The sequence below is a fragment of the Sciurus carolinensis genome, chromosome 12 (genome assembly GCF_902686445.1).
Source record: "Sciurus carolinensis chromosome 12, mSciCar1.2, whole genome shotgun sequence".
NCBI classification, from domain to species: Eukaryota; Metazoa; Chordata; class Mammalia; order Rodentia; family Sciuridae; genus Sciurus; species Sciurus carolinensis.
In genome coordinates, this window is record NC_062224.1 from 86,196,462 (window position 1) to 86,224,396 (window position 27,935).

The window sequence follows — 27,935 nt, forward strand, 5'->3', positions numbered from 1 at the left end:
GAATTGGTGACCAAATTCCTCCCACAAAGAAAACTCCAAGTTCAGTGGCTTTATTTGGTAAAGTCTACTAAACATTTAAGGAAGATGGAACATCAATTGTATAGAAGCAGCTGGGTGTGGTGGCACACGCCTGTGATCGCAGTGGCTCGGGAGGCTGAGACAGGAGGATTGCGAGTTCAAAGTTAGCCTCAGCAATGGTGAGGTACAAAGCAACTTAGCGAGACCCTGTCTCTAAATAAAATACAAAATAGGACTGAGGATGTGGCTCAATGGTAAAGTGCTCCTGAGTTCAATCCCCCCTCCCAAAATTATACAGAAACCTTTCTAGATAATTGAAGAGGAATAAGGAATAAAATGTTCAAAAATAGACCCACAAATACATACATAGTCAATGCATTTTCAACAAACGTTCCAAGGTTTTCAAAAGAGAAAAGGAAAGTCTGGTGGACAACAATCGGATAATCAAGAGAAAAATAAATCTCTCAACTGTTACCTCACACCACATACAAAAATCAACTCGTAATGGATACACTGAAACGTAAGAATTAAAATCATGGAAGTTCGAAAAGAAAATCATTGTGACCTTGGGCCTGGCAACTCTTAATTTATAATTGAAGAACAAGGTATAGATAGGCAAAAGATCTTGCCGTATATCACACAACTAGTCAGTAGCAGAACTAGTCTTCAAACCCTTAGATGCATACTCAATTCCATATATTTTGACTGGCAGGGCTTCATGTAGGCGACAGCTCCTTCCCCTCTCCTATTCCCCCCCCCCCGGAAACACATAACCTTGCTTGCTCCAGATGAGCCCTCTGCTGTCCACTCACAGACTGACCACCACGTCCCAGCTCCGAGGGCAGGAAGTCTGAGTACACAACATTTGGTGTCCCCAGCACAACACACCTGCAAATTTGGCCCTGAAATATTTCCTTTGGCCTCTACCATGTGGGCACCCTGAGCCGTCTCAACTTACCCGCTTGCCAGCCAGGGAGCCCCGTCTGTGCTTTCCTGCCTCCAACCCACCTCGGCCACGTATCCCCACTTGCCCATTTCTGTGTGGGCAGTTCCTACCGACCCTTTGAGGATATGACTGCTGTAGGGAGCCTTCTTGAGTCTGGAGGCCCACAACCTCTATCCTCTGACAACTCAGGGCTTCCTTGGCAGCTGTGTGGGAGTGCGTGTATCTGCTATCCTGGTATACAAGGCTTTCCTCCCTGCCACGAGTCTCTTGACCCATGTCACTCAGTTTTGTGTCTCCCTCCACGTGCCTGTTCAGGGCTCGTCGAGTGAATGAACAGGTCCGGGGAAGTCATCGTGGTTTAGTCTTTTATCCTTGTGTCTCCTCAGATGGCCAGGCCCCTCCCTCTAGCTGTGCAGGAAACTGTCACCTCTCATACTTGCTACATGTGCCTCTGTTCAGTGCCAGGCAGGCCATGGGCACTGGCCATTCCCTCTGTACAAACTCCTCTCCTCCTACTTCTGAAACCACAGATCACAGGCCTATGTCCTTGACCTCTGCCTACTCCAGAATCCAGCAGCCTGGAGGCACTTTTGGAAGTGCTCCACTTAGGCCGAGTTATCCAGCCTCTTCCTCTCACTTCTAAGAACTTCCTTCTTTTCCTGTGGCCCCAGCTGTGGGCTGCTGTGGGAGCAAGGTGGAGGTGGGGGGAGAAGGAGATGGCTCCTGCAGCTTCCTCACGAGCGCAGGAATGAACCACAGCCTGCACAGGCAGAGGTCCACCCCCTGTCTCTGGGGACACTCTTGGTCTATTTTGGGTGGACAGTTATCTCTCCAGTTCAGAAAGCTCCCCCAACACTATTCCTACTCGTCAGGAAGTGTTTTCGACATCCCTCCCCAAGCCCTCTCTGTGGCTTCTGCTCCTTCCTCTGGATCTGCCATGCAACAGTGAAGGGGTGGCGGGGGCTGTGGAAGGCAGCGGCAGGGTCCAAGCAGAGAGAGTGAAGAGCAGATTGGGTTCCTGCTCTCCAGGTGGCCCGCTGGACCCAGGAACTGAGAGGGTGAGGGTAGGGCTTGGCCTTCCCTATGTTTCTTCCTTCCTCTGGCCCCTGTGAAGTCCAGAATGTTCCCTGGGAGCCCCAGGGGTGCAGGAGCTGTGCCCTGAGAATGACAGCAGGTGAGTGTTCTGGAAGTGAGGGTGTCACAGACACGCTTCCAGGAAGAGGTGGTCCCTGAACCACTGTGACACAGAGCAGTGGGGCTACAGAGAAGGTGGGGAAGCCTCACAGGGCCTTGAGTGACAGTCACATCTTCATGCACCTAATGGACTCATTCCCTCTGTCAGGGGCCCACATTGCAGATCCTGGGCTAAGAGTCTCCCCAGCCCAGACTGTTGCTGTGACTGGGGGGACAGGCATTTGAGTTCTGTGCCCAGGGAGGGCTCCAGTCCTGCTGCTCCCAGGACGTTTGCAGGATGGAAGCATGCGGGAGGCACGGGCCAGGAGAAGGGAGGCCTCCGCCACACAGAGCCTCTAACCTTTCTCGGCGTTTCTACCCTTGCTATTAACTGTACAGGCCTGTGCTGCAGGAAACCCCAGCTCTGACCTCATTCTTCCCTTGAACCAAAGCTCACCCAGTCTCCCAGTAGAAGCCTGGTATACATAAAACCTTTGCTTTGGAATCATTCCTACAACACACAAAATCCAAGTTAATTTGCAAAAATTTCTTAGATATTTGGGGGCTGGGGAGATAGCTCAGTTGGTAGAGTGCTTGCCTCGCAAGCACAAGGCCCTGGGTTCAATCCCCAGCACTGGGGGAAAAAAAGAAAAAAATTTCTTTGATTTTTTTAATGAAGGAAGGTACAGAAGGTGCCCCCCACACCCCAACATGCCCTTGATGCCCTTAGCCTCACCCAGGGCACTGACTTCTCTTACCCTTTCCTCCCTTGTTGTCACAGAGGCTCAGCTGTTCCTGCCACCCCTCCAAGGGGCCCAGCCTAGCAAACGAGGAGCATCCGGCAGGTGGGTTCTCTCCAGCCCTCCAGAAGTGGAGAAGAAAGAAATCTGCATGGGCAGGGTCTGGGAGATTTGCTCATCCTTTTCAGTGACTATTTGGGGTCCACCTCCTGTACCCTTCTTTTTCTTCCCCAGGGACTCCATGTCCTGCTGGCCAAGCCTCCCCAGAAGGCCCTCACTCCTGTCTTCCTGAGTCTCAGGACATGGACTCCATCCTTCAGGACTGGCCCCCAGGCCAGTGTGGGTGTCAGAGGTGAAGCTTCAGAGATCTGTTATCCATCCATCCCGAGGCTGTGGGGCCGGGCAGGGCCATCCCAGGGTAAGACGAGGCTAGGAGCTGGATTCTGCAAGACACAGGATATTCCAGCTGGTTGAGAAGGGGAAGCTGCCCCTCCCACCCCTGTCCAGTGGTGAAGGCAGTACAGCATGGGGCTTAGCTCTGAGGGTTCGGCCGCAGTGGGCACAGGTTCAAGTCCACAACCACCACATGCTGTCTGAGCCAGCCCTCTGGGCAACTCTAACCACCCCCAAATGCCCGCTTCTTTCTGGAACCACGTGTATCCACAAGCTGGGGCATTGGAGAGTGGCTTCCTAAGTGGCTCTGCACAGATGCCATGGAGAGATGCTCGTTCCAGTGCTGAAGGGTCATTTTTGCACAAAGGTCAATTCTGAATAACTGAAAATGTTCAGGACCTATTATTTTTTTCTATTCAAAATATAAGATGTGTACCATTGGGGAAAAATGTTTTCTTTTAATAAATACTATTTGCTCTACTGGAGACTACAGTATGGCCCTGTGGGCACTAAATGTCCTGATCTGGACGTATTTATGAATGGTCACAGAGATGAAGCCTCTCATCTGTCATCCAGAAGCATGTGGAAGGCTACCCAGGATGCCCAGGGCGGTAGCATGTAGCCACTAAAGTCAAGAAATGCTCATCTCATCCAAATGGGCAAGTCCAGACCTCGGAGGGCCCGTCTGGCAACTTACACAGCAGTTCACACAGAGTTAGGGAGAGAAGCCTGTCTCCTGACCCCAGCCAAGACACTCTAGAGGGGACAGTCCTGGAGGGCTCCCTGCAGGCAGGCCTCCCTTCCTGCTCCCTGCCAGCATGGCCCACTGCCAGAGCAGCCACCCTTACCTGTGACAATGAGGGTGGCAGTGCTGACAGCCTGGCCCAGCGGGTTCTCAGCCACAGCCTTGTACATGCCACTGTCCTTAGGGGAGACGCTGGGGATGACCAGGGAGCACACGCCCAGCATGTCGGTGCTGTACGCTGTGGGGTGTCCTTCCAGGCTCTGACCATTCTTGAACCAGGTGACGTGGGGTCGGGGAGAGCCCTGCACCGCGCAGGTCATGCAACACTCGCAGCCTGGAGGCAGCAGGTGGGTCCGCAGGCCCACCAGAAACCGGGGCTTCTGGCTCAGATCTGGTTCCCGGTAGCTGCGAGCCTTCACGGTGAATTTGCCTGCATGGAAACCGGGGCGACGGGGATGAGGATCAGAAAGTGAGGAAGGCCTGTCTGGGCTGAGTCTTTAGAAGGTTCATGGTGCTGATCCGCATTGCCTGAGCCAGAACACATTCTCTGTGCACAGATCAGAACCCAGAGAATCCAAAGGAGTAAGAACCAACCATAATCTCTCTACTTATCTGTGACTCCAGCTAATATATTTTGGTGAAGAAACTCCTAGATCTTTTTGTATTTTATAGAAATTAAATCATCCATCTGATTTTATAATCTTTTTCTAGTGACCTCTTTTAAGGTTCACATCTATTTGATTGTAAAATACACTTTGCTTTCAGTTACATGTTAACTTCTAAACTTATGGCTGGACTTGGCTTTGAGAATCCACCCAAAGGCACCCTAGACGCCCAAACAAACACTCACAAGCCAACTTGTTCTCCCCACAGATGTAGAAGCCTCCCCCAGTCAGGACACAAGGAAAACCAGTAGAGGTGGCATCAGGCAGGATCTGGGAGTACCAAGCCACGACTTTGGCTCTGGTTGACCCCAGGGTCCAGCTCATTTGGACAGGTGCTCAGCCATCTCTGCCATGGATGCCACTCCACCACCCTAGAGTTGGTGGCCTAAGCACAGAGCCTCGCTAGCTAAATTCTTCTTCTCTAGGGGATCCTCACCTCGCTGCCTGGGGAGGCACCATGGCTCGCTGGTGTCTGAGGGTCTGCTGGCTCCCAGCTCATTCTTGGCCACTACTCGGAAGTGGTACTCATGACCAGGAAGGACGCCCAGGAGGGTGAAGTGGTTGGTGTGGATGTGGTCAGCCACCTGGCGCCAGGCGCCTTGTGATGAGGAGCGCATCAGCACTGTGTAGTGCAGGGGAGGACCCTGGGCCTCGTCTGGAGAGGGCTCCCACTGGACCGTCACCGTCCCAGGCACATTCTCCTGCAGGTGGATGGGCCCGGGTGCCTGTGGGCGTGCTACAGGAGACAGGGCAGAGGGAGCATGCACTGCAGGGGACCCAGCAGGGCCTCTGGTCTCATCCCCCACAGAGCCCCCAAGTCTTCTGGAGGTCCTGGGGTTGTAATCTTGCCAGGCAGGTAACTGGAACCAGAGGGCGCTTGGTCAGGGGTGGATAGTTATCTGTAAAGCGTGGAAAACCTTCTCCAAAAGAATAAGTTTTAATTCACATGAGTTTTTAGGTAAAATGACATAGGACATGAGCAGGGCTTTCACAAAATCAAGTTACAGGCTCCCTCCATTCATCTGTTTCATCATTTCCGGATATCCAGGGACTCCTCCAGGACAGGGACTGCCTGAGAGTTACTTCAGGGGAGGGCAGTCTTTATCCCGTACAAGGGACCCAGACAATTCTTTCCATGGGGTCTTTCCAGTGCTGTAATGGTGGTGACCACCTTTGCTCATCGACTCCAAACAAAGACTAACTGAGGTCTGGGGAGGGGATGTGGCTGAATTGTCCCTAAGGTCCTGAGTCAGAAGAACAATTAAAGCCCTTCAGGGACCCTCCCCCTGCCCTTCTCCCTGTCTTCAAGCACAGAGGAGAGGTAGACGGCGTGCCACCTTGCATGCGCAGGCCCAGCAGAATGGTGGAGACCTTCACCCAGGCAGTGAAACCTCTGTGCCTCGGTGAGTGGCCCAGCCGGGACTCGGAGCCCAGAGCCATGCCTGCCTCACCTGCCACCCTGATGAAGAAGTCGTGGGAAGCCTCCTTCCCCTGGAGGTTCCTCAGCACCACGGTGTAGCGACCACTGTCCGAGAGGCCAGCTGCAGGAATCAGAAGCTGGGTGAGGTCATCCTTGGTGATGGTCACACTTCTCTTGGGCAAGGTCAAGCCATCCTTCAGCCAGGTCACCTCAGGCATGGGGCCAGCCTGAGGGGGCGGGTGGGGGGAGGAGAGAGGAAGGAAGGGTTGAGAAGTGGAAGCTTTGTTGGAGGTGTGGAAGTGAAGACATTCCAGCTGGGCCTAAGGCCGAAGTGGTGAGAAGAGCATTCTGGGAGGGGAAATGTCGAGGTGGGCACAAGTGATGGAGTGTGTGGTGGGCAGGTGGGGGTGGCCGGGTAGGAAAGGACGCTGGACAGGCAGGCGAGGCAAAACCCCAGCACCCCCCCCCCACGCAGACATCTGGGTCTTATTCTCTAAGCACTGAGCTGCGGCCCTAAGATGTTGAACAGGAAAACTTCGCTAAATCTGGAGTCCCCTAGTGCTGGACGGGAGTGAGAAGGACCAGGTAGGGGGTGACTTGGGAATCCCTGCAATAGGGAGAGAATGCAGGAGGGCGATGATGGCGGTCTGGTCTAGAACTGTGGTGACCCCAACTGACTGGGGAGACAGTCCAGCTGCTTAATGACCATACTGCCCACTGCCCGTGGGACCCTCGGTGCTGGGCACACAGGGGAGGCTAACAGTAACTTATTGTTAGTCTCCGGGAGTATTCCAAGGGCTTAAGGAGTCACCAATACTTGGAAAGCACAGAGAGCAGGGATTAGGACACAGTAAACACCCCGTGAGGTTTACAATGTCATCATTGCCATTGTCCTCCGGTGCCTAATAGCTAAGAACATGTAATTTAGAGTAAGGCAGAGCTGCATTTGAATATGGCTCTGCCATTGCTGAGCCTCCCACACAGGTGATGCTGATTTCAATAACAATAATCATGATCATAATAAAAGTAACATATGTTGGGTGCTCGCCATATGTCAGGCTGTTCATATGCTTTCAGTGGATTGATTCCTTGACTCCCCGAAACAACCCTTACCTCCATTTGAAAGAGGAGGAAGGTGAAACACAGAGAGGTTAAGGTATTTGTCCAAAGTCAGTGACAACCTTGGAATTTGAACTCAGGCAATCTGTGCTTTAAATCACTACTGCTGTGCTGTAGTGTAGTCAGGAGTTGTCAGCATTGGTGAAAGATGATCCTGAGTCAAATACGGGTCATGAACTTGCACAGAAAGTGAGGATTAGCCACACTTCAGACCTGAGATTCAGACTCAAGTGGTGAGAAAAAGTGAGAGCCCTAATTTGGAGGTGCAGTACCAGAAGGTACCATGAGAGGGGTGTGTATACTGCAGAATGGCCACCCGGCCACCAGGGATGTGCTGTGCTTCTAAGGAGGACCCTCCTCCTTCCTTCCTCACCTGTGGCCTGCTTTGACTACAACCCAAAAAAGAACAACAAAGGAAAGAACCACAGAGCCATGTGGCTGTCTCAGCCACTCTGGGTTCCCTCCCCCACACCTTCCAGATCCACTCACTTCAAAGGAGACAGGCACACGAATGGTATCCCCAGCTCTGACCATCAGTGAGTCCTTTGTGCTGGAGTCCATGAGGAACTTGGGGCAGACTGGAACACATAAGATGACTAGTCACCTCCCTGCACAGCTGGGCCCCAGCCCCAGGTCACCAACGCGGCAGAGCAGAAGGGAGGCTGGGCCAGTCTAATTGCTGCTGAGATCCCATCAGGCTGGAGGGCTCCAAAGGAGAGGTGCTGGGCAGAGGAAAGTGGGGAGGGGGAGCCCCAGGAGCTGGTGGGGACATGCTGGCAGGAGTGGGACAGGAGCTGAGGTAGGGAAGCCCAGAGGGTTAGGGTTAGCCTTGAAGAAGAAAGTGACAAACAATCCAGCTCTTTTGTTCCGTGGGTGACATAACCACCAATCTGAGACAGAAGGTGACTTTCCTGGAGTCACACCGAGTTAGGAACAGAGCCAGGACAAGATTCTGAGATTCTGGACTCCAGGTTCTGTATGCTTTTCACTGTGCTTGACTCCATATTGTCACGTGATGACTAGGGTCAGTTGGGCTGGGTCAGTTGGGCTCACCCAGTGTCAACTTGGGTCAGAGACAGGTCAGCTGCTTCTAGTGACTAAGGCCCAAAAGGAAAGGCAGTTCACCTTTGATAACGGGAGCTGGGGCATGCTCCACCCTGACCAGGACCTGCCTGGGTTGAGCAGCACTTGTACCTTGGAGTCACCTGTTTCAAACCCTGACTCTGCCTCACACCAATGGCGAGACATTGGGAAAATGACCTGGGATCTCAATTTCCTTCTCTGTAAGTTGGGGATAAAAAAAATATTAACCTTGTTGTGAGTTGTAATGAGAAATCATTTCTAAGTAGGCCTGCCTTGCCCAAAGCCTTGCACATGGGGAGTGTCAATACATGTGACTTTGTTAAGCTGGGGAAGGGGATCCTGGCTCAGCAATGCATGGTGGCTGCTCAGCAGCCCCTCTCAGGAAGCGCCTGCAGGGCTTGGTGGGGGAAAGAGGTGGCACTCACCAGTAACAGGCATGGCATGCACTACTGTGTCCAGGGTAGTGGGCTGGCCGTGACCCCCGTCGTTAACTGCTGTCACCCGCACAAAGTAGCCCTCTCGGGGCCGAAGCCCCTTGATGGTGAAGGTGGTGCCTGGCACAGTGCCCACGTGGCATGGGCTCCATTGGAGACTGTCGGAGGCACACAGCTCTACCACATATCCCTGGGCTTCGTCCCCATCCTGGGTATCTGGCCCCGCCCAGCTCAGGGTGATGCTGGTGTGCGATGTGTCTGTGACTTGAAGATCCCGCACATGCCCAGGGGGTCCTGGATAAGCACCATGGGAACATCAGAACTGGCATCAGCCTCTCCTGATGGCGGCCACTCAGGTGGACATTTATTAGCCTTCCCATGGGAAATAGTTTCTTTGTCTTGAGGATCCTTTCACTCTGTGGCCCCTGAAGCACCTGCCTAAAACCAAACTCTGCCCCTATCTTGCGCTGTACCTCGGCTGTGCAAAAGATCCCAGGCCTCCTCCTCCTGAAAGCCCACCCCAATTCATCCCCCTTGTTCACCAACGTACCAACTTCCCCTAGCCACCCTCTCTAATTCTTGAAAACGGGGACTTTAGTTGGTGACCTCTTAGGATCCTTTATCCCTGAAGACTAGAATCCTGTGTCTTTTTTCCTGAACTGTAAGTGCTGAGTCGAAACTGCCTCTGGGCACGCAGTGCAGACTTGATCTTCATCTGTTAAACAGGAACAACACAGCCCTACCTGCCCACGGGAGGGTGGTGTTTGGGGCACACGAAAGGTATGGTGTGTGTAGAAGGGCTCTGGAAATTGCACAGCCGTCTCGGGCTCTGGCTCTCAAGCCTGGCTGCATGTAGGACTCACTCAGGGATCTTAAAAATACCTGCAGCCCCAGAGACTGTGATTTGCATGCAGCCTGGGCAACAGGACAGGAAGAGTTCCCAAGTGTTTCTAAATAAATTCCTAGTGAAGTTTGGAAAAAATTTGTCTAGGGCAGTGCTTCTCAACCTTGAATTTGTATACAAATCACCTGGGAATGTTGTTAAAGACACAAATCTGATTCAGTAGGTCAGAGGTGAAGTCTAAGATTCTGCATTTCTAGTAAGTTCCCTGGTGATGCTGCCCGGACTTTGCTCAGTAGCAAGAATCTAAGAAATGTAGCCCAGGGGTAGAGCACTGGTCCAGCACGTGTGAGGCCCTGGGTACAATCCCCAGCACTGCTCCCCCCCAAATCTAGGAAATGTAGTGACCCTTGTGGATGCTACCCTGACACACGCCTGTCCCATCTGCTGTCTCCATTTCCATCGCTGATAATAGAGTAGTCAATAGGGTAGATTTTGACTATTTGCCAGGAAAAGATGCACAAGTCAGTTCTCCTCCCCCATCCCTCCATTCCACACTCTGCCCTTCCTAGGACTGAAATGTAGATGCATTCAACAATTAAGTTTATAAAATGTTCTCTTCCTAATGGACTCATTCAAATAGACTGCCACCTAGCCAACTTGGGGACTGACCTGCCCAGAGGCCAGAGAGCAAGTGACATAGTCTTGGGAAGGAATATTCTAGTTCTCGCTGTCTGACTTCTGGGTCTGATTGATTTCAATTTAGGGCCCCTAAGATATGCCCCCAGTGGCCTTTTAACCCTTACCTTCCAGCCCTCCTGGCCATTTTCTCCTACCTGTGACCTCCTGTCCTGTCCTGTCCGACCAGGTTTCAGAGCCATCTCAAGCTCACTACCCACCCCACCACCACCCTTGGGTTGGTGTCCTACTCACTCATGGGGTCTCTGGCAAAGACAGCATCAGATGGGGGGCCAGGCTCTCCAAGGCCCGAGGGGGCCACTGCTGTGACCCGGAACTCGTACTGACAGCCCTGCCGCACATCCTCCACAGTGCACTTCCTCTCTGTGAAGAGACACCCAATGTTAGTCCCACCCTGGGGGGACTAGGAGATTCACACGCAGCTCAGTGCTTCCAAGTTCAAAAGAAGGCCAAGTCTGGGGCCCTAATACATCCCTCCTCAACTGACCAGCCAGATGTGGCTCAGTTCTCTCCAAGGTGAAAAGATGTTGGAGTCCCAAATTCCTATCTGGTTCTGCCACTAATTTGCTGAAGTCCCTTAATCTCTCCAGATGCTGCTTCCTTAGAGAGCTGTTTTATTTAAATGAGGTCAAATCAGTAGTAAGACTGGGAGGGTGACCTTCCTTTAGTTCCCTCTCTCCGGAGATGGGGATATAAAGCCCTGAGAGGGTTCTGCTCCTAAGTAGTTCAGCCGCAACCAGAAGCCAATCTCCTGACTCCCTCTCTGAGCCCCTTCTTCCCTCCACAAACTTGGCTTCCACAGCATGCAGAATGCAGAAATGCAAAGGGTCACAGGATTCCTTAGCATCTGCCTAACCCTGTGGCTTTTCCAAGTTTTTCTGATCTCAGAAAGCAGTTGGTTCTTAGGAATCTACTGAATGGGGCAGAGGACCCTTCTCTCTACTTGTGGAAACTGAGAGCTAGAGAAGAGGACTGCCCAAGACCAAGGCCAAAAGTAGAGGGGCCAGGACTAACACCTTCATTTCTGGCTCCAGCCCAGGACTTCTGCAAAACAGGGTTCCTCAACCTCAGCACTAGTGGTGTTTCTTGCCAGGTGGGTCTCTGGTTCCGTGGGGAGCAGGGGAGCTCTTGCTATTGTAGGACAGTTAGCAGATCCCTGGCCTCTTCACATTAGATCCCAGCATCATCTACTCCCCACTCAGCTGTGACAATCGAAAATGGCTCCAGATATGGCCAAATGTCCCCTCAGGAAACAAAACCACCCCCGATGAGACCTACTCTATTTATCCTATTTGGACAGGCAATGCCAGGCTCCTATGCCAATGGGGGTCTAAGGTGACTTGGAGCCAGGGCAGTGAGGAGCATCCCTCAGGCTGGCTCACCAGACATGGGCTGGTCGTTGACTGCTGTCCAGGTGTTGCTCCCCTTCTTGCGCTTCTCAACCAGGTAGCCCAGGATGTGGGCACTGCCAGGGCCCCGAGGTGCTGTCCATGTGAGAGTGATGCCCTGGCTCGAGGCTGACAGAATGGCCGGGGTAGAAGGGGGCCCGGGGGTTGCTGGGGGAGAGAAGGTGAAGGTCAAGCAGAGGTTGAGGCAAGGTGCCACATCGTGGAGGTTGTGGGGTAGAAGGACAGGACATCTGGGAGTAGGGCCACACCCTATTCTTTCCTGGGACTGTAGGGACTGCACTAGTTTTCTCTGGGACACTGTTCTGGCTGCTCTGGGGCAGGAATGATAGGTCTCAGAGTCTAGAACCAGGCTCAAGGTCCCTCAGCCTCAAGTTCCCTGTTAGGATATTCCAGACTAGGGTTGTATGATGGAGAAGGAGGCTAGCCCCTACTCAGGCCCTGAGAGAGCAGGCTGTGTGTCTGTCCCTCACTCCCATAGACCCCATCAATCTTATTTCCTGACCTGGCTGCCAGATCCCAAATCAAGCTGAGGGGAGGAGTCACCACTGGGCTTTAAAAGGGCCTCAAGGCACAAGCCAGTGTCCTTTAGCCACAGGGGCAGAACTGCTTGCCCTCTGGCCCAATGGGGATCTAAGAGTGCTCCCCACCACCAGCCCCGGCCCATTCTCTCACCCTCAGGAGCCACCAGCACCTCGGCAGACTCCAGGGCCTCCCCAGCCCCCTCCGAGGTCACGGCTCGCACACGGAAGGTGTACTTCCTGCCCTGCTCCACGCCGGCGTCGGTGAAGGTAGTGCTATCAGCGGGGGGTTCGCCCACCTTCAGCCATGTGCTCCTGCCAGCCTGTCGCCTCTCCACCACGTAGTGCTCCACAGCCCGGCCCCCATCGTCCTTTGGGGGCCGCCAACGGAGGTGGACACCAGCCCTGTGGCCATCCTGCACCTCCAAGGGGCCCTGTGGGGGCTGAGGCTTGTCTGGGGACCCACGGAGAGGCAGGAGGAGAAGGGGGTCAGAGAAGTCGGAAGGAGGCTGTGTTGGTCTTCCCCCTCAACAGTGGGCGGGCCTGCAGGGGGATGGACTGCCCAGAGAGCCTTGGGCACTACCCAGAGTTCACAGATTTCCTGAGACAGGCAGATGTCCCTGGTCTCCACCTCCCCAACACACACACACACACACACACACACACACACACACGCACACATGGATGTACCATGGAATGCTTTAGCCTGTGCCAGCCCCATTGGGTGGCTCAGCCCCCTGGACACAGCAGTCCTTTGTTGATGGCACCACTCAAGCTGGGGGCCACAGTCTCACTCCAGCAACCTCCCTAGCACCCAATGTGTTGGGGTTCACAGAAGAATAACCAGGTCCTCCCCCAGCAGGAGCCCAGTCCCTGTTCACCCAAACCGCATCTTCCTACCCAGTATGGGGATCGGAGAGAGGACAGGTAGGGGTGGCTTTGGATGCAAAACAGCATGCAAAAGAGGATCAGAGCCAGCAGAGACCACACCCCAGACCTGCCCTGGCTGGGAGGGAGGACCTGGATCTCCGGGACTCTCGGGCCTCGGATGGGGTGAAGGTGGGGGTTGGCACCTAGGACTTGCAGGGTGAGCTCAGCCTGCACGGAGCCTCCCTCGCTCCTTAGCATCACGCTGTACTGGCCACCGTCCTTCCTGCCCGCGCTGGGAAGGCACAGCCGCGTGTAGCCATCCCCGAGGGCCACCTGGGCCCCCCTGCGGCTGCTGCCCACCACCTCGGCCCCGTCCTTCCTCCAGGTGGCCTGAACAGGGAGGTGGCTCTGGAAGGGGATCTTCATTGTCACTGGCTTCCCAGCTTTGACCACCAGCGGCTCTCTCAGTTTCTCTGTCACATCTGGAGCAATAATGGGAGGATCTAGAGGAAAAACAGGGCAAGGGAGTCAAAGAAGACCAGATACCGGGTCCCGGGGGAACTGAAAAGAGCCCAGAAGGGAGGTTGGGCTACGAGTAGGGAACCCCATATCCCTTCTCATGAGGGCAAACAAGGGAAATGGCCTTTGAAGCAGGAAGGACCTGGGTGAGATCTCACAAAGGACTTCCTAGCAAGGAAGGAGATAAGATGCTGGAAGGGGGAGAGCTTGGGTTGGTTTTATAAATCATCTTCTTAGGCTGAAAAGGCTGAAGACTGGTTACAAACATTTCAGGGATTTCAAAGTAAAGCACATCTGCTTTTTCAGAGACTGCAGGACAGGTAAGGACAGGGGTGGGCCTTACCCTGGACCGTCAGGGTGGCCTCGCTCTGCTGGTTGCCAGCTACAAAGGTGTACCTCCCGGCCTGGGTGCCCTGCACGCGGTCAATGAGGAGTCTGTGCACCAGCCCATCTTGTTCAAAGATGACCCCATCCTGGGCGGTGAGCTGGAGACAAGAGCCACAGCAGGAGACAGTCACTCCCACCCCCACTTGGTTCCTCCAGGCTGGCTCACCAGCGCCCTCTGCTGGTGCAGTTGCTGGAAGCCCATTGACCCCTATAGGATCTGAATAGTGCGCTAGCACAGGCAAGTGCTTGGTACCTCATTTAACTGTCACAACGACCTTATCAGCTAGGTAGTATTAGCCAGGCACAGTGGTGCACACCAGTAATCCCAGGGACTTGGGAGGCTGAGGCAGGAGGATCGCAAGTTTGAATCCAGCCACAGTAAGTTAGCAAGGCCCTAAGCAACTTATTGAGACCCTGTCTCAAAATAAAAAATAAAGAGAGCTGGGGATGTGACTCAGTGGTAAAAGCCCCTCTGTGTTAAATCTCCAGCACCACCCCCACAAAAAAGGTAGTATTATTAGTTCCATTTTATAGGTGAGGAACTTGTCTGAAGTCACATAACTGGGTATCTGGAGTCAGGTCTCACTGATATCCAGTTATGCAACCTTGCCATGTGCTCTGAACCACTGTGCTGTCTCCTCCTGACATGACAGCTATGACAGAACACAGAGGGACTGCAAGACTGACGGAAGAGCCCCCTGGTTGGGATGGGAAGGTGCACTCGTATGAAGTCTTGAAGGATGGATGGAACTCGGTAGGCGCAGGTGTAGGGGAGACATTTTGGGTGGTGGAAGAACCAGGGCTATGCCGGGGGAGTGGCTGGCCCCGCCTTCATTTACGATTGTTTAATTTTATTTATTTATTTTATTTTATTTTTTTGGTGCTGGGGATCGAACCCAGGGCCTTGTGCTTGCAAGGCAAGCACTCTACCGACTGAGTTATCTCCCCAGCCCCCGATTATTTAATTTTAAACACACCAAGTTGCTGGCTATTTAAGCTTCTCTCAAGTTGGGTACATAGTAAAATTAAGAGTGAACAATTTTCTAGCCTCTATCTCTCTGCTTTGTCCCTGTCCCCCCACCTACCCACAGGCACCCACACTGGTTGGTAAAGAGAAGGTGTGAGGGGACAATACCTTGACTCCATCCTTAAACCAGGCACCAGGTCCCAGGTCACTGGTGAGGGTACAGGAGAGTGTGGCGGCCTCCCCCAGCTGCACCTCTGTGTCGGCCAAGCCCTGAGAGAAGTAGCCCTTGGGGCCTGGAGAGACACATGTGGAGTCCTCAAGGCCCAGCCTCCCTGGCCATGGCCTTCACTGCACCCTGGGGGGCCACCATGGTCCTGCCCACTGGGCTCCACTAGTGTCAACACAGCCAAGCCCCCTCTTTCCTCAGCAGGACCTAGGCTGCTGCAGGGGACCCTGAGTCACACAGATGGGAAGTCCTGGTCACCCACAGAAAATTAAGCCAATAACTCTGGTATTTCAGTCATAGCGTTTTAAGAGCAGGTACCCCAGAGGCCTCTGAGCCTCACGTAGCCCGGAGTCAGTTTATACAAAGAGGAAGTCGACGTTTACTGAATTTGCAAGAGGTTCCTGAAAACAGGGGTGCTGGCAGCTCTGAATTCCTGGGGCTGGGGGCAGAATTGGGACTGGTCCAGGCATCCCAGAGTCCAGGAAGCTTCTCCTTGGCTCTATCCCATGGGATACCTACCTCGGGCCTTTGGGGAGAAACTGCCAGCGTCGGGCTGGTATCTGGATCTGGAACTCTGCGTGGCACTCCGCCCCTCGCCGAGGATGTCCGACCTGCTGTCTTGGGCACTTTTCCTGCTGCCGAGATGTCTGGTGCCCTGGCTCTCATCTTCACTCTTCACCCCCAGGTGCTCTCCCTTGTCACTTCCAGGTGGCTGCCTCCTGCCTCTGGCCTCCTCTGTGCCCCACCTCTTGGCTGCCTCAACCCCAGACTCGGCCTGATACCTGCTCCCATGGGGACCTGGTCTCCTGCCTGACCTTCCAGACTCTTCTGCCTCCCATCCTTCATACTCCTTTAGGGCTCTGGGACCTTGGCCTTTGTCATTCTCAGCCCCCCAAAACGCCTGCTCCTCAAGAGACCCCCTTCCTCCTCGCTGTCCTTGGCCTAACTGAGAGCCTGAGTCCTGGATCCTTCCTGATCTACCTCCAGAATCTTTTCTGCCAAAGGAATCATCTAAGCCATTTCTGGATCCCTGAAGTCTGGACTCCCCAGGTTTGGGGGCAAGACCATCCCCCCACCCTGTGGCATTCCCCTTGCCTAGGCCACCTGAGTCCTCTGCACCACCAGACCCGCCCCTTCTAGAACTTGAACCTTTGCTCTCCAGAGACCATGAGCCTTGACGTCCAACAGCAGCCTCATGGCCTGGTGCATGTTCCCTGTCTCTAGAGTCCTCTAGCCCCTCATGGGATCCCTGGAAAAGGGAATCTTTCTTCTGCCAAGAACCGCGGGCCATGGAGCCTGGGAGTTGGTTCCCAGAACGTGTGCTGCTTTGGCCAAACTCCTGATCTTCCCGGCCTGGGGCCCAAGCTCGGCTCACTCCTGGCCCATCAGCAGGCCCTGATGTTGACTTGCCTCTTCCCCCAAGTGTAGAGCTGCTGTCCATCTGCCCTGCCCCCAGTGAGCTACCAGAACCTGCTCCCATCCTTCTGCCTCCTGGTAGTGAGTCCCTACCTCCTTGGGGTGCTTCTCCCCATGGGCCAGCCACCCCACCCTTGTCCATGGTCCCTGACCCTGCTTTCCTGAAGTCCTGTTCATGTCCAGACTCCAGAGAAGCTGTCCCTGCCCAGGTCTCACCCTCCACTGACTTTCTACCATCAAGGAACCGAAAAGTCCCCAAATCCCCTGCTTGGCCTGTAGAGTCACCCTCCCCTCTAGGAGCTCCTCTGTGCCCAAGAGACCCTGGGATCCCAGAACCATCTTGCCACTCTCCAACACTTGATGTTCCTTTGGAAAAAACAGCCCCGGAGGCTTCAGGAATCCCTGAGGTTCCATAGCCCCCGAGACTGTTCTTGGAGCCCCTTCCATCTGAAAGAGTCTGTGGCCTTCCCTGTGGCCCCAGCATCCCTAAGCTGGAGGGGCTGTCCTTGTGTGCTGCACCATCTACAGTACCCGGCAATCCGGGCACCCCTGAGCCTACCCCAGGGCCTGCCCCATGTGCAAGCCCCCTTCCCCTGCCCTTTTCTGGACCATCATTGGAGCTTGTGCCACTCTCTGATGCTGCCCAACACCCTGCCCCCTCCCCCAGGGCTTTGTGGTCTCTGGGTCCTGCCTCGTGTCTCCTTCCAGTCAGTGAGCCCGGTGCTCCAGACTTCCCGGAACCATCTCCATACTGCATCTCGCCCTCAGGCCCCACCTCTGCAGATCCTCCCGAGCCTCCCCGATAACTGCCCTCATCCCCTGACCCCATTCTTCCAGCTCCCCTTACACCATCCCGAAAACCTGCCTCACTCCATGACAAAGCATCCCCAGAATGCTCCAAATCACCCCTATAACTGGCCTCACCCGCTGACCCCAAGTCCCCAGGTCCTCCAGCCCCACCCCTATAACCTGCCTCACCTGCTGACCCCATGTCCCCAGGACCTCCAACACCCCTATAACCTGCCTCACTCGCTGACCCCATGTCCCCAGGACCTCCAACACCCCTATAACCTGCCTTTCCCCCTGACCCCATGTCCCTAGGACCTCCAGCCCCACCCCTATAACCTGCCTTTCCCCCTGACCCCATGTCCCCAGGACCTCCAACACCCCGGTAACCTGCCTTTCCCACTGACCCCATGTCCCCAGGACCTCCAGCCCCACCCCTATAACCTGCCTCACCCACTGACCCCATGTCCCCAGGACCTCCAGCCCCACCCCTATAACCTGCCTCACCCACTGACCCCATGTCCCCAGGACCTCCAACCCCACCCCTATAACCTGCCTTTCCCCCTGACCCCATGTCCCCAGGACCTCCAACCCCATCCCTATAACCTGCCTTTCCCCCTGACCCCATATACCCAGGACCTCCAACCCCACCCCTATAACCTGCCTCACCCCCTGACCCCATGTCCCCAGGACCTCCAATACCACCCCTATAACCTGCCTCACCCACTGACCCCATGTCCCCAGGACCTCCAACACCCCTATAATCTGCCTCACCCACTGACCCCATGTCCCCAGGACCTCCAACACCCCTATAACCTGCCTCACCCCATGACCCCATATCCCCAGGACCTCCAACCCCACCCCTATAACCTGCCTTTCCCCCTGACCCCATATCCCCAGGACCTCCAACACCCCTATAACCTGCCTCACCCACTGACCCCATGTCCCCAGGACCTCCAACCCCACCCCTATAACCTGCCTCACCCACTGACCCCATGTCCCCAGGACCTCCAACACCCCTATAACCTGCCTTTCCCCCTGACTCCATGTCCCCAGGACCTCCAACACCCCGGTAACCTGACTTTCCCCCTGACCCCATGTCCCCAGGACCTCCAACACCCCTATAACCTGCCTCACTCGCTGACCCCATGTCCCCAGGACCTCCAACACCCCTATAACCTGCCTTTCCCCCTGACCCCATGTCCCCAGGACCTACAATACCACCCCTATAACCTCCTTTTCCCCCTGACCCTAAGTCCCCATGACCTCCAGCCCCACCTTCCTCACCCCCTGATCCCACATCCCCAGAACCTCCAATACTACCCCTATAACCTGCCTTATCTGCTGGTGCCATTCCTGTGAGGCCTCCTAAGCCATCTCTAAAGCCTGCCTCCTCCCCTGGCCCTGTTCTTCCAGACCCAAGATCCTTTGACCCTACTCCATAAGCTGTTCTGCTCCCAGTCCCCTGAGGCTTGGGAATTTCAGGCCCATCCCCATAACCCAGCATATCACCAGGCCCATGTGCCCACCGGCTCTCAGAAGCAGCCCCAGCATGAGGAACTAATGTCTCAGGATGCCTGGTATTGTCCCAAGTCCCTGTTCCAGTTCCAGAGGCCCTGGTGCCAAGGTACCTGGTCCTATCTCCATCACCCTCTTTTCCCCCTACCCTCAAAGACCCTGGCTCCATGGCTCCTGGACCCATTCCATCTTCATAACTCCCTTCTCCAAAGGTCCCCAGGGCCCCTGAGGCTCTGAAGCCCCCATAATCTCTAGTCTGACCCCAAGGCCTTGTTGTTCTAGACCCCCCTGGTTCTGCTTCCACATGTCCCTCCCCAATAGTCTCCACCGTTCCAGAGGCCTTGAGACCACCTCTACCCATAGACCCCACTGTCCCAGGACCCCCTAACCCACCATCAGAACAGTACCCTCCCACAAAGTCTATTTGTCCCTGGCCCCTGGGTGCACCCCACTTCTGGGCTTCATCCATGGGTATTCCATCAGGTCCTCCTGAGCCATTCCTAAGACCAGCACTATTCCTAGACCCATAGCCTACAGGACCATGATGATCTTTATTTCCAGTCCACATTCCTCCAGATTCCCCTAGGGCATGCGTATAAGTAGCCCCTTCCTCAGACTCTGTTCTCACAGGTACTCCAGAGGTGACTCTAAAACCAGTACCATGACCAGTCCCCATTTCCCCTGGCACTTCTGAGCTATCTCTATAAGATCTATTTCCAGGACCTATTCCCTTAAAATACCCGGAGCCATCGACATTCCTAGATTCCTCTCTCCCCCTACCTCCTGGGCCATACTCACAGCCCATCTCACCTCTGGGTCCTTTTTCTCTGGAGCTGCCTGACCCATTCCAGGATTCTGATTCAGACCCTATTGCTCTGGGATCTCTTAATCTTTCTGCATCTCCTTGGGTCCCCCCAGACTTTGGAACACCCAGGCCTGGAGACCTAAGTAACCTGTGACTTCTGTCATCTATCCCCTGACCAGACTCCATTGGCCCAGCTGCCTGGGCACCAATTATACCCTCTTCTCCTCTACTGGACCCCACCACTCCAGGTCCAAGGTGGGTCCCAGTCTTTCTGAGACTGGACCCTGTGTCGTCCCAGAGACCTGTGCCCCTAGACTGTGTTCTGCTGGGGTCCCCTGCTTCCTTCTGCCCTTCTGTCCAGCTATGGGGAGACTGGAGGCTTCTGGAGCCATCCACTGTCCTGCCCAAGGCCCCAGCTGTGAACTGGCCACCCCTTCCCTGGAGTTCATGTTGGCCACCTTCCCAGTCTTCAAGATCTCCTGGGCCTCCAGAGCCAGTTTGGTAGCTCCTTCCCACATCTACAGTCTTCCCTGGCCTTTGATCATCTGCCTCCTGTTGTGAACCCTCAGCTTCGACCTCAGGACTCCTGCCTCCAAGAAGAAATTTCCTGTCTCCAGATAGTGATGGTTCTTGAGGATACTTGCCTCCAGATGTCTTTCCTGGATACTCCCCTGACTCCCAGTTGCCCCCAGCTTCCCAATGGTCAGCATCTCCACTTCCCTGGGAACCCCGAGATTCAGGGCCCATTCCAGCCCTGGAGCCAAAACTTCTTCCTCCGGGAAACTCCAGGGCCCCAGGGCCTTCTGTCCCATTGTCTCCAGCTTCCCGCAGGCCAGTTTTGCTAGCCCAAACTGACCTTGCTGCTCCTCTCCCCCTTTCCCTACTCAGACCATCTCCTCCCTCCATCTTATCCAGGTGATCTCCAGCCAAAATTTTCTCCCTTCCCACCCCTTTTGGCCAAGACCTCTCAGGATCAGATTGGGGTCCCTGCAGGACTTTCTTTCCTGTTCCGGGTCCCAAATGAGTGTCCCAGAGCTGTTCTTGGCCATGTATGTCCAGCTGACTGCCATTGACCTCTCTGGGCTGCTTTCCTTCCCTGCTGCTCCCTAGTCCTCCAGCCTGAGAGTGACTGGACCCAGCCTCCCAGCCCCCTGCTGTTCCCCAGCTTCTTCCTCCTTCACCATCTCTGCCATGACCTTCAAGTTGTCGTTCCATGAACCCCAACCCTGATTCTGGACCTTCTCCCTGTAGATGAGACCTCTCTGGAAGGCTTCCACCCCAGTCTCCCTCTAGATGGGGCTGATTGTCCCTAAGAAGAGTGACTCTACCTTCCTCTGTTTCTAAAAAGCCCTTTCTGCCCTGTCCAGGGCCCCAGGCTGAGTCATCTGTCCCTTCATCCCCCATCGAGGAGTAGCCATGTCTACCAAGGCCACCCCTGTCTGAGCCTTCTGTGAGCTGGAGACCAGAAGCAGGCCCTGTCCCTTCTAGAAAATCACCCATGGTGCCCTGTCTCCTGGGCTTCCCTCCCTGGCCACTGATGCCTCTCGAGTCTTCTGCATCTGAGGCTTGAGTTCCTGGTGTCTGCAGTTGGTGGTCAGCATTTTTGGTCTGCAAGTCTTTATCCTTCCCAGCTTCCGTGACATATCATGTACGTGGGAGGTCAATGGCCCCATAGAGAGACAAGAGAAAAGACCAAAACTCCTGTTAAATCAGACTAAAGCACCTGTCTGACCTGACTCTTTTGCCTGACCTGACTCCTTTGCCTGACCCTCAGTTTCCCCAGTAGAAAACAAGCTGACCATCTGAGAAGGAAGCCAAGATGTTCCAGAGATTGTTGGATAAATCCCATCTCCGTCTCTCTGATCCTGTACCCACATTCCACCCCACATGCTTCATGACATAACATGACACATAAGTACATAAGCCAAAAGTCATTTGCTTATCAAACTGCCACAAGAAGTTGCATGGTATTTAAAAGATCCTCTTGCCCTGTCCCCTGCCTCATATCTATACAATTTATAGTTTTCCAGATTCCAGTTCCAAGGGAGATGTATTCTGGCCCAGACTCTCCTCATCCACACTGAACCTAGACCAATGTTTCAAGCCCTGCGCAGAGCCCTAGGGCCATCTTGGGTCTGTGTTCCCAGAGTAGTTTCAAGAGATCCAGGAGAACAGAGGCAGGGAGGAGAATTGTTCTGGCCATGAGAAGACTGCATTGCAGAAGTAAGAATGGATCGAAGGAGGGCTGAGGGGGTGGCTCAGTGGCAGAGTGCTCGCTGAGCATGTAGGAGGCCATGGATTTCATCCCCAGCACCACAAAAAAGAAGGTGAATAAGGAGGACGAGGAGGTGTAGGAGGAGGGGGATGGGGAGGAGGAAGGGGGAAGAGAAAAAAAAAAAAGAAGAAGAAAAGAAGGGGAGGAAGAAGAAGTGAAAGAAAGAATAAAGAAGCAGATTGTATCCCCAGGCATGGTGGCACACGCCTGTAATCCCAGCAACTCAGGAGGCTGAGGCAGAAGGATTGTACATTTGAGGACGGCCTCAGCAAATTTGTTAAGGCTCCAAGCAAACAGCAAGACCATGTCCCAAAATAAAAAATAAAAAGAACTGGGGACGTATGTAGCTCAGTGGTAAATGTGCCTGGGTTTGATCCCCAGTATGGAAAGATGTGCACACACGCGTGTGCATGCACACACACACACACACACACACAGGATATATTACATCTGGCATTAGTAGATGCAGGGGTGGGGGTGGAGCCAAAAAGGTGTCTGTTAGGAAAAGGAAAACAATTTTTAAAAAGGATAGCTCTAAGGACCCTTCCTTATTCTGAGTGGGGGAATGAGCCAAAAGCAAATGACTGACCAGAGGAAACCCCACTGCCCTGACCTTGACCACGAGGCCTTGCCTTGGTGGAGGCGGGGAAAGACAGAGGTATGACCACTCACCTCCAACCACCAGCCAGGCGCTAGAAGCGTGCAGCCCGGTACCCAGTGAATAGAGGCCCATGTCTGAGAACTGGGCCCCCCTCACCACCAGCCGGTGGGTCAGACCATCAGGTGACACAGATACTTCATATTTGTCACTGAGCCGGAGCGGCCGGTGCTGGAAATGCCAGGCAGCACTGGGACAGGGGTTGGAGAGGGTACATTCAAAGACTGCGTCTCCGTGCTCTTCACAGTGGGCCTCAGCCAGCGGGACCACCACTCTGGGGGGGATGGCTGCGGGGCAAACAGGAGTGGGAATGTCAGCTTGGCAGCAAGACGTAGTGTGACCCAATGCAGAGGCTTGGATTCAGGAACCCAGGTTCAGACCAGCTTAGCCACAAACTCCCTGTGTCACCTGGGATTCGTCACCTCCTTACCCAGGGTATCAGTCCTCCACATATAAAATAAGGGGTATAGTTAGGGTGTGATCCTCTGAGGCCTTGTTCAGCTCTGGAATTCTGTAAATCTAAACCCAGAGGTTCTATCTGGAGCGAGATGGACCCATGAAGGAAACCAGGACACGGAGACCCAGTGCTTTCTGGAGGTCACCTGCTAATCCTTATGACCATTTCTGAGGTAGGTATTATTCATTCCTTTTTGCAAGTGAAGAAATGGAGGCTTAAAAAATCAAATGACTTGCCACAGTCTTCACAGACAAGAGGTGACCTGCTAGGATTCACATGTAGATCTGGTGACTTCGAAGCCCAGACCTGTGTCACTATGTCTTTCCTAGGCTTTTGAAAGCCACCCGGGCCCCTCAAGACTGCTGGATGCCTCACTTCCTTCTCTTTCCTCAGTTGTTCAGCCATGTTCTTTATGGTCTATGCACCCAAAGCTCCCTCCCCCAGGCCTCTCCTTGTCCTTCCAAGAGCCCCTTCCGCTGTCAGGTGCTGTGTGGTGATGTGGACACGGGTCCTCGAGGGTATGGAACAAGGTTTGATGAGGAAGGATGAGCAACACCCCCAGGTTGTGGGGTGTGGGGAGCAGCAGAAAGGAAGAGACCTATACAGGGTACAAGGGCACCTACCCCAGGCTCACTAGGGAGTTGTGGGAGCTGAAGACATGCGACCCGAAGGAGTAAAGTTATGACAAGAGGCTATGAAATCAGTTTGGGTGATCAGAAAATAACCAGCTCTTGGAGAAGGTGTGTAGACAGGGGCATGACATGCATGTTGTGTGTCCATGACTGTAAGTCAGTGGAGCCAGCTCAGCACGAACAGAAGACAGCATAGACTAAGGCCGAGCCTCATCATTTAAATACCTGGGTGTGCATCCCTTTCCCCAATTGTCTTCGCAATGGGGACGTGTCACATCTATCCCCTCACGTGCCACTGAAATCAACCCCATTCCTAAAAGATCTCCCCCATTCAAATTTACGCATTGTAGACCACTCACCACTGGCCTCCAGTTCTGTGGAGAAGACCACGGTATCCTCCACCTTGACCTGGTAAAGACCAGCATCCTCAGGCCGCAGGTCCAGGATCTGGAATTGGTAGCGTTTCCCCAGCCGCCGCAGACAGTGCTTGGTCTGGTTGTCAAAGCCATAGGGGATCATCTCACCATCCTGCCACCGGAGAAGGAAGAGGGGTGGTTCAGGGACTCAGTGGGTCCCCAGCACCTCCTGCCCCAGCCCCACTCTGGCTACGACCAGCAGTTTTCTCCCTCTGGCCCAGGTCACAGAAAATGTGGTCCTGGACTATAAAGGGCATGGAGGGGCAGGGCAGAGAGCAGGGCCTGGCGGGCCTTAAACGGGTGTGTGGAAATACATGCTGTAGGAATGCCGTGCTTCTTACCATGGAAGGGAAGCCGACAAGGGTATGCGGAGGCACAAGACTGCTGATTCAGCTCAGGCTGGGAGGAGTTACCACCCAAAGCAGTCCCACTGGGTTAGCAGTAGAGGCAGTGGGGGAGCCTCAGGGCCAGGAACTCCTCCATTTATCAAGGACATCTTTAAGGCTCCAAAACCCAGTAATTTATATACATATATATGCCTGCTTTTACTAAGCCCCTTATAGATTTGCTATGAGCTAATACTCAACCGAGGCCCACTGTGTGCCTGAGTGGTGTTTGGGACACACCAAGAAAAAAAGATTTCTGTCCTCAGGATGCTAAAATCCTGGGGGGAAATAGACGAATAACAAACATCATAAATGAGTGAGTTATTTATGTTAGGAAAAAAACAGAACTAGGAAAAACAGAGGGGAGAAAAGGTGAGGGTAGAACTGGAGGGACACAGCCATGTTACATGAGGTGGTTAAGGTCAAGAGCAGTGTTGCTGCAGGTGAGGGAATCAGCCTATAGATGCTGGGGAAAGCGGGTCAGGCACAGGGAGAAGCTGGAGCAAAGGGACGGACAAGGCCAGGTAGCAGGAGCAGAGCAGCAGGCGGGAGCCAAGCAGCAGTGAGGGAAGAGATGGGGAGGAGCAAATCACGCCTGGTGTCATCCGGCACACGTTCCAGTGTGCACAAGACAGCGGCTGTATTACCCCCATTTCTCCAACTAGGAAACTGAGGTGAGGGAAAAGAGTATCCTGTCTGAGATCACACAGTGACGTGATGGAGCTGGGATGACTTTGGTTACAGAATGAATGTCAGGGTGCCCCCCAAACCACACACTTCTGCCCTAGCCCCTCCAAGATTGACAGGTAATTTCTTCTGAAGTCCATGTAGGGATGTGTTGAGTCCCTGGGAGCAGGGGCTCACTCAGACGGAGAAGAGCGCACTCTCTCAGATCTCTCTGTTCACTCCCGGCTGTGGAATTAGACACAGCTAGAGTGTCAGGCCCAGCGGAAGAGCTGTGGACATCTATCTACACCAGGGTTTGACCTAACCCCAACCAGGAACTCCATGGGATGAGGGTTTTACCACCTGTGTGCTCTGGTTGTGCCCACAGGAGAACCCATGAGATCAATTGTTTCCCTTTCAAGGACCCGTGACATGCCTACCAGATCGCCCTGCCATGGGCCCTCCAATCTCACCTTGTACAAGTAAATCTTGCTCTCAAAGTCCTTGAGATCCAACTCCAGGGCAAATGAGGCGACCCCATCCTTGGAGACTCTGATGTGTCTCAAGTTGGAGATGGCATTGACATACTAAAGGGGAGACACATCAGTCAGGACAATCTCTCAGATTCCTCTCCAAACCCTTATAACCCTGGTCTCACCCCTGGCCTGCAGTGTTCCAGCTGCGCAAGCATTTACTGCTTTTACAAGTGGGGAGACTTAAGCCCCTCATGGATGGAAAATCTGAGAAATCAGGTCAGAAAGACAATCACGAAAGGAAACTAGGTGCTCAGGCACGCCAAGAACATTCTAGGGCTTTTCCATTTATCTGTTCTTCCAGCTAATCAAAATTAGTTGAGCATCTACTATATGCAAATCTCTGTGCTGAGTCCTGTGTTAAAGCAGGTGGGAAAGCTGGGAGGGGAGAAAGCTGAAGCCCCAGGTGGGAGGTTTGAGTGATAAAATCTGATTTTCCAAGTGACAAAATACTATTTTCATGATAATGCAAAGTACTTGTTTTCCACTTCCAAAAGAAAAATTAAACATATACTCTAGTTAAGTTAGATGCAGGAAAAAACTTTCTATGCAGTTAATAAGATGCTGGGATCAGAGTGCTAATGGCAGCTGTGACATTCCCTTCCCTGGAAATCTTTAGAAAAAGGCAGCACCCCATGTCTGGTGATGGTGATGACAGCTGACACTGGACTTTACTCCGTGCCAGGCACTAGATTAATTGCTTTAAATACGTTCTCTTATTCATTCTTTCAACAACTCTATGAGGTAGGTGTATCATCCTTAAAGAAAAGGAAGACAGTAAGGCACCATGTCCCTGAAATGCCCCTTGAGTTCCCAGGAACCTGGTCTAGTCAAGGGAAGAAAGAGAGCAGGCCTGGGCCAGGCACGCTAGGTAGCCTAGGACCCCGACTTGCTCCCATGTGTGCTGGGAGTTAGGGAAAGTGTGTGTCATCTGTAGGAAGCGACTTGCACGTGCGCCAGGACAGGTGCTCCTTGTGATGCTGGTCGTACAAGCAAAGGAAGTAAGTCTGTGCCGATGATGTCACATTTTCTGCAGCCTAATGTGTGAACCGCCCACCCCTCAGTGGTGACTGTGCAGAACTGAGGACATTGTGGAACTTGTCCGGCAGGCTGCCACTGGACAAAACCTCACAAGGGAGAGGAGACACTGCTTGGAGAAGAACTGCGAGGGATGGAGGAATTGACTGGTCAGCCTATCCCCACTGGACCTTCCCCCATAAGCATTTCTCAATGAAGCCTTATGCTCCCTTTGCTGTCTCTGGGTATTTTCTTTGGTCTCCCAGCAACTTATGCCACTGTCCTAGCAGAATGAGCTGTGACCCTGACTGTAGTTATAACTACCATTCCCATGAGGAAATCAAGATTCAGAGGGCCTAGCTTTTCCCAAACCCCAGAGTTTAGCCAGCATCAGAACCAGATTTTACAGCCTGGGTGCCAACTTGGAAGCGTGGGTCCTTAGCAGGAAACCTTATTGTGAACTTGATGGAGGCAGGTCCTCGATAATACTAGATTTCCCAATGCCCAGCTCCAAGCCCAATTGCAGGCGTGAGGCCCCCTCCAGGCCCTGTGCTCTAGCTATGTAGAGTGGGGGCAGGGTGAGGGTACCTGCGCCATCTTGTCCTCCCGCTCTTTCTTCATCTCCTGCAGTTTGCGCAGCATGCCCCGGAAATCAACGATGCCATACTTCATGCAGATCCTCTCGTAGTCCTTCCGGTCTGCTGTCATCAGCAGCTGCCACACCTGCTCCATGTCTAACTTTTTTTCTGGAGCTGGAGGAGGGGCCCTGGGGAGCAGGGCCAGCAGGTCAGAGGTTGGAGGAGTCCTAGGTGTTGACCCCCTGGTCCTGGCACGTGGAGTGGTCCAGGGAGGCTCCCTTATGTGCACTCGAGGAAACAGCAAAGGGACTAACATCTCTGAGACTGATGGCTGTCTGGACTAGCAGGACCCGGGAGGGCTAAGCCTCACTCTGTAGCTCCAGCTTTCAGGGAAACTCAGCTTCTAACTACTTCCTTGTATTGTTGATTTCTGAGTAAGACATCTTTGGGTGGGGTGGGGGTGGGATAGAATCATTCTTTTGCTCTAAACATTTAAAAAAATATATTGTTTCAGTAGACCACCCCATTTTGCAAGTGAGGAGGCTAGGGCCCAGAGAGGAGCGATGACTAATCAAGGATGTAGAACTTTAAAAGGGTTAAGCTGGATCCAGAGCGTCCAA

General features: G+C 53.7%; 1 protein-coding gene across 2 annotated transcripts in view; it reads right to left on the minus strand.

Moving 5' to 3' along the window:
- Window positions 1-439: 439 nt before the first annotated feature.
- The window catches only part of Igfn1 (immunoglobulin like and fibronectin type III domain containing 1), a 35,331-nt gene continuing 7,835 nt past the window's right edge, over window positions 440-27,935 (minus strand). Inside the window, exons 8-25 of one of the 2 annotated variants that reach the window (XM_047521773.1) lie at window positions 27,326-27,503; window positions 25,661-25,774; window positions 24,079-24,247; window positions 22,645-22,917; window positions 21,279-21,328; window positions 15,692-15,809; window positions 15,115-15,239; window positions 13,936-14,077; window positions 13,277-13,576; window positions 12,358-12,657; window positions 11,659-11,832; window positions 10,511-10,639; window positions 8,728-9,030; window positions 7,709-7,797; window positions 6,132-6,327; window positions 5,117-5,416; window positions 4,119-4,445; window positions 440-3,320 (exon numbers count right to left, since the gene is read on the minus strand). In XM_047521773.1, coding sequence (XP_047377729.1) covers window positions 3,307-3,320; window positions 4,119-4,445; window positions 5,117-5,416; window positions 6,132-6,327; window positions 7,709-7,797; window positions 8,728-9,030; window positions 10,511-10,639; window positions 11,659-11,832; window positions 12,358-12,657; window positions 13,277-13,576; window positions 13,936-14,077; window positions 15,115-15,239; window positions 15,692-15,809; window positions 21,279-21,328; window positions 22,645-22,917; window positions 24,079-24,247; window positions 25,661-25,774; window positions 27,326-27,503 — 3,301 coding nt within the window. In that variant the 3' untranslated portion in view covers window positions 440-3,306. Of the gene's footprint in view, window positions 3,321-4,118; window positions 4,446-5,116; window positions 5,417-6,131; window positions 6,328-7,708; window positions 7,798-8,727; window positions 9,031-10,510; window positions 10,640-11,658; window positions 11,833-12,357; window positions 12,658-13,276; window positions 13,577-13,935; window positions 14,078-15,114; window positions 15,240-15,691; window positions 17,597-21,278; window positions 21,329-22,644; window positions 22,918-24,078; window positions 24,248-25,660; window positions 25,775-27,325; window positions 27,504-27,935 lie in introns of those variants that run through there. The other variant, XM_047521772.1, reaches the window with a different exon arrangement.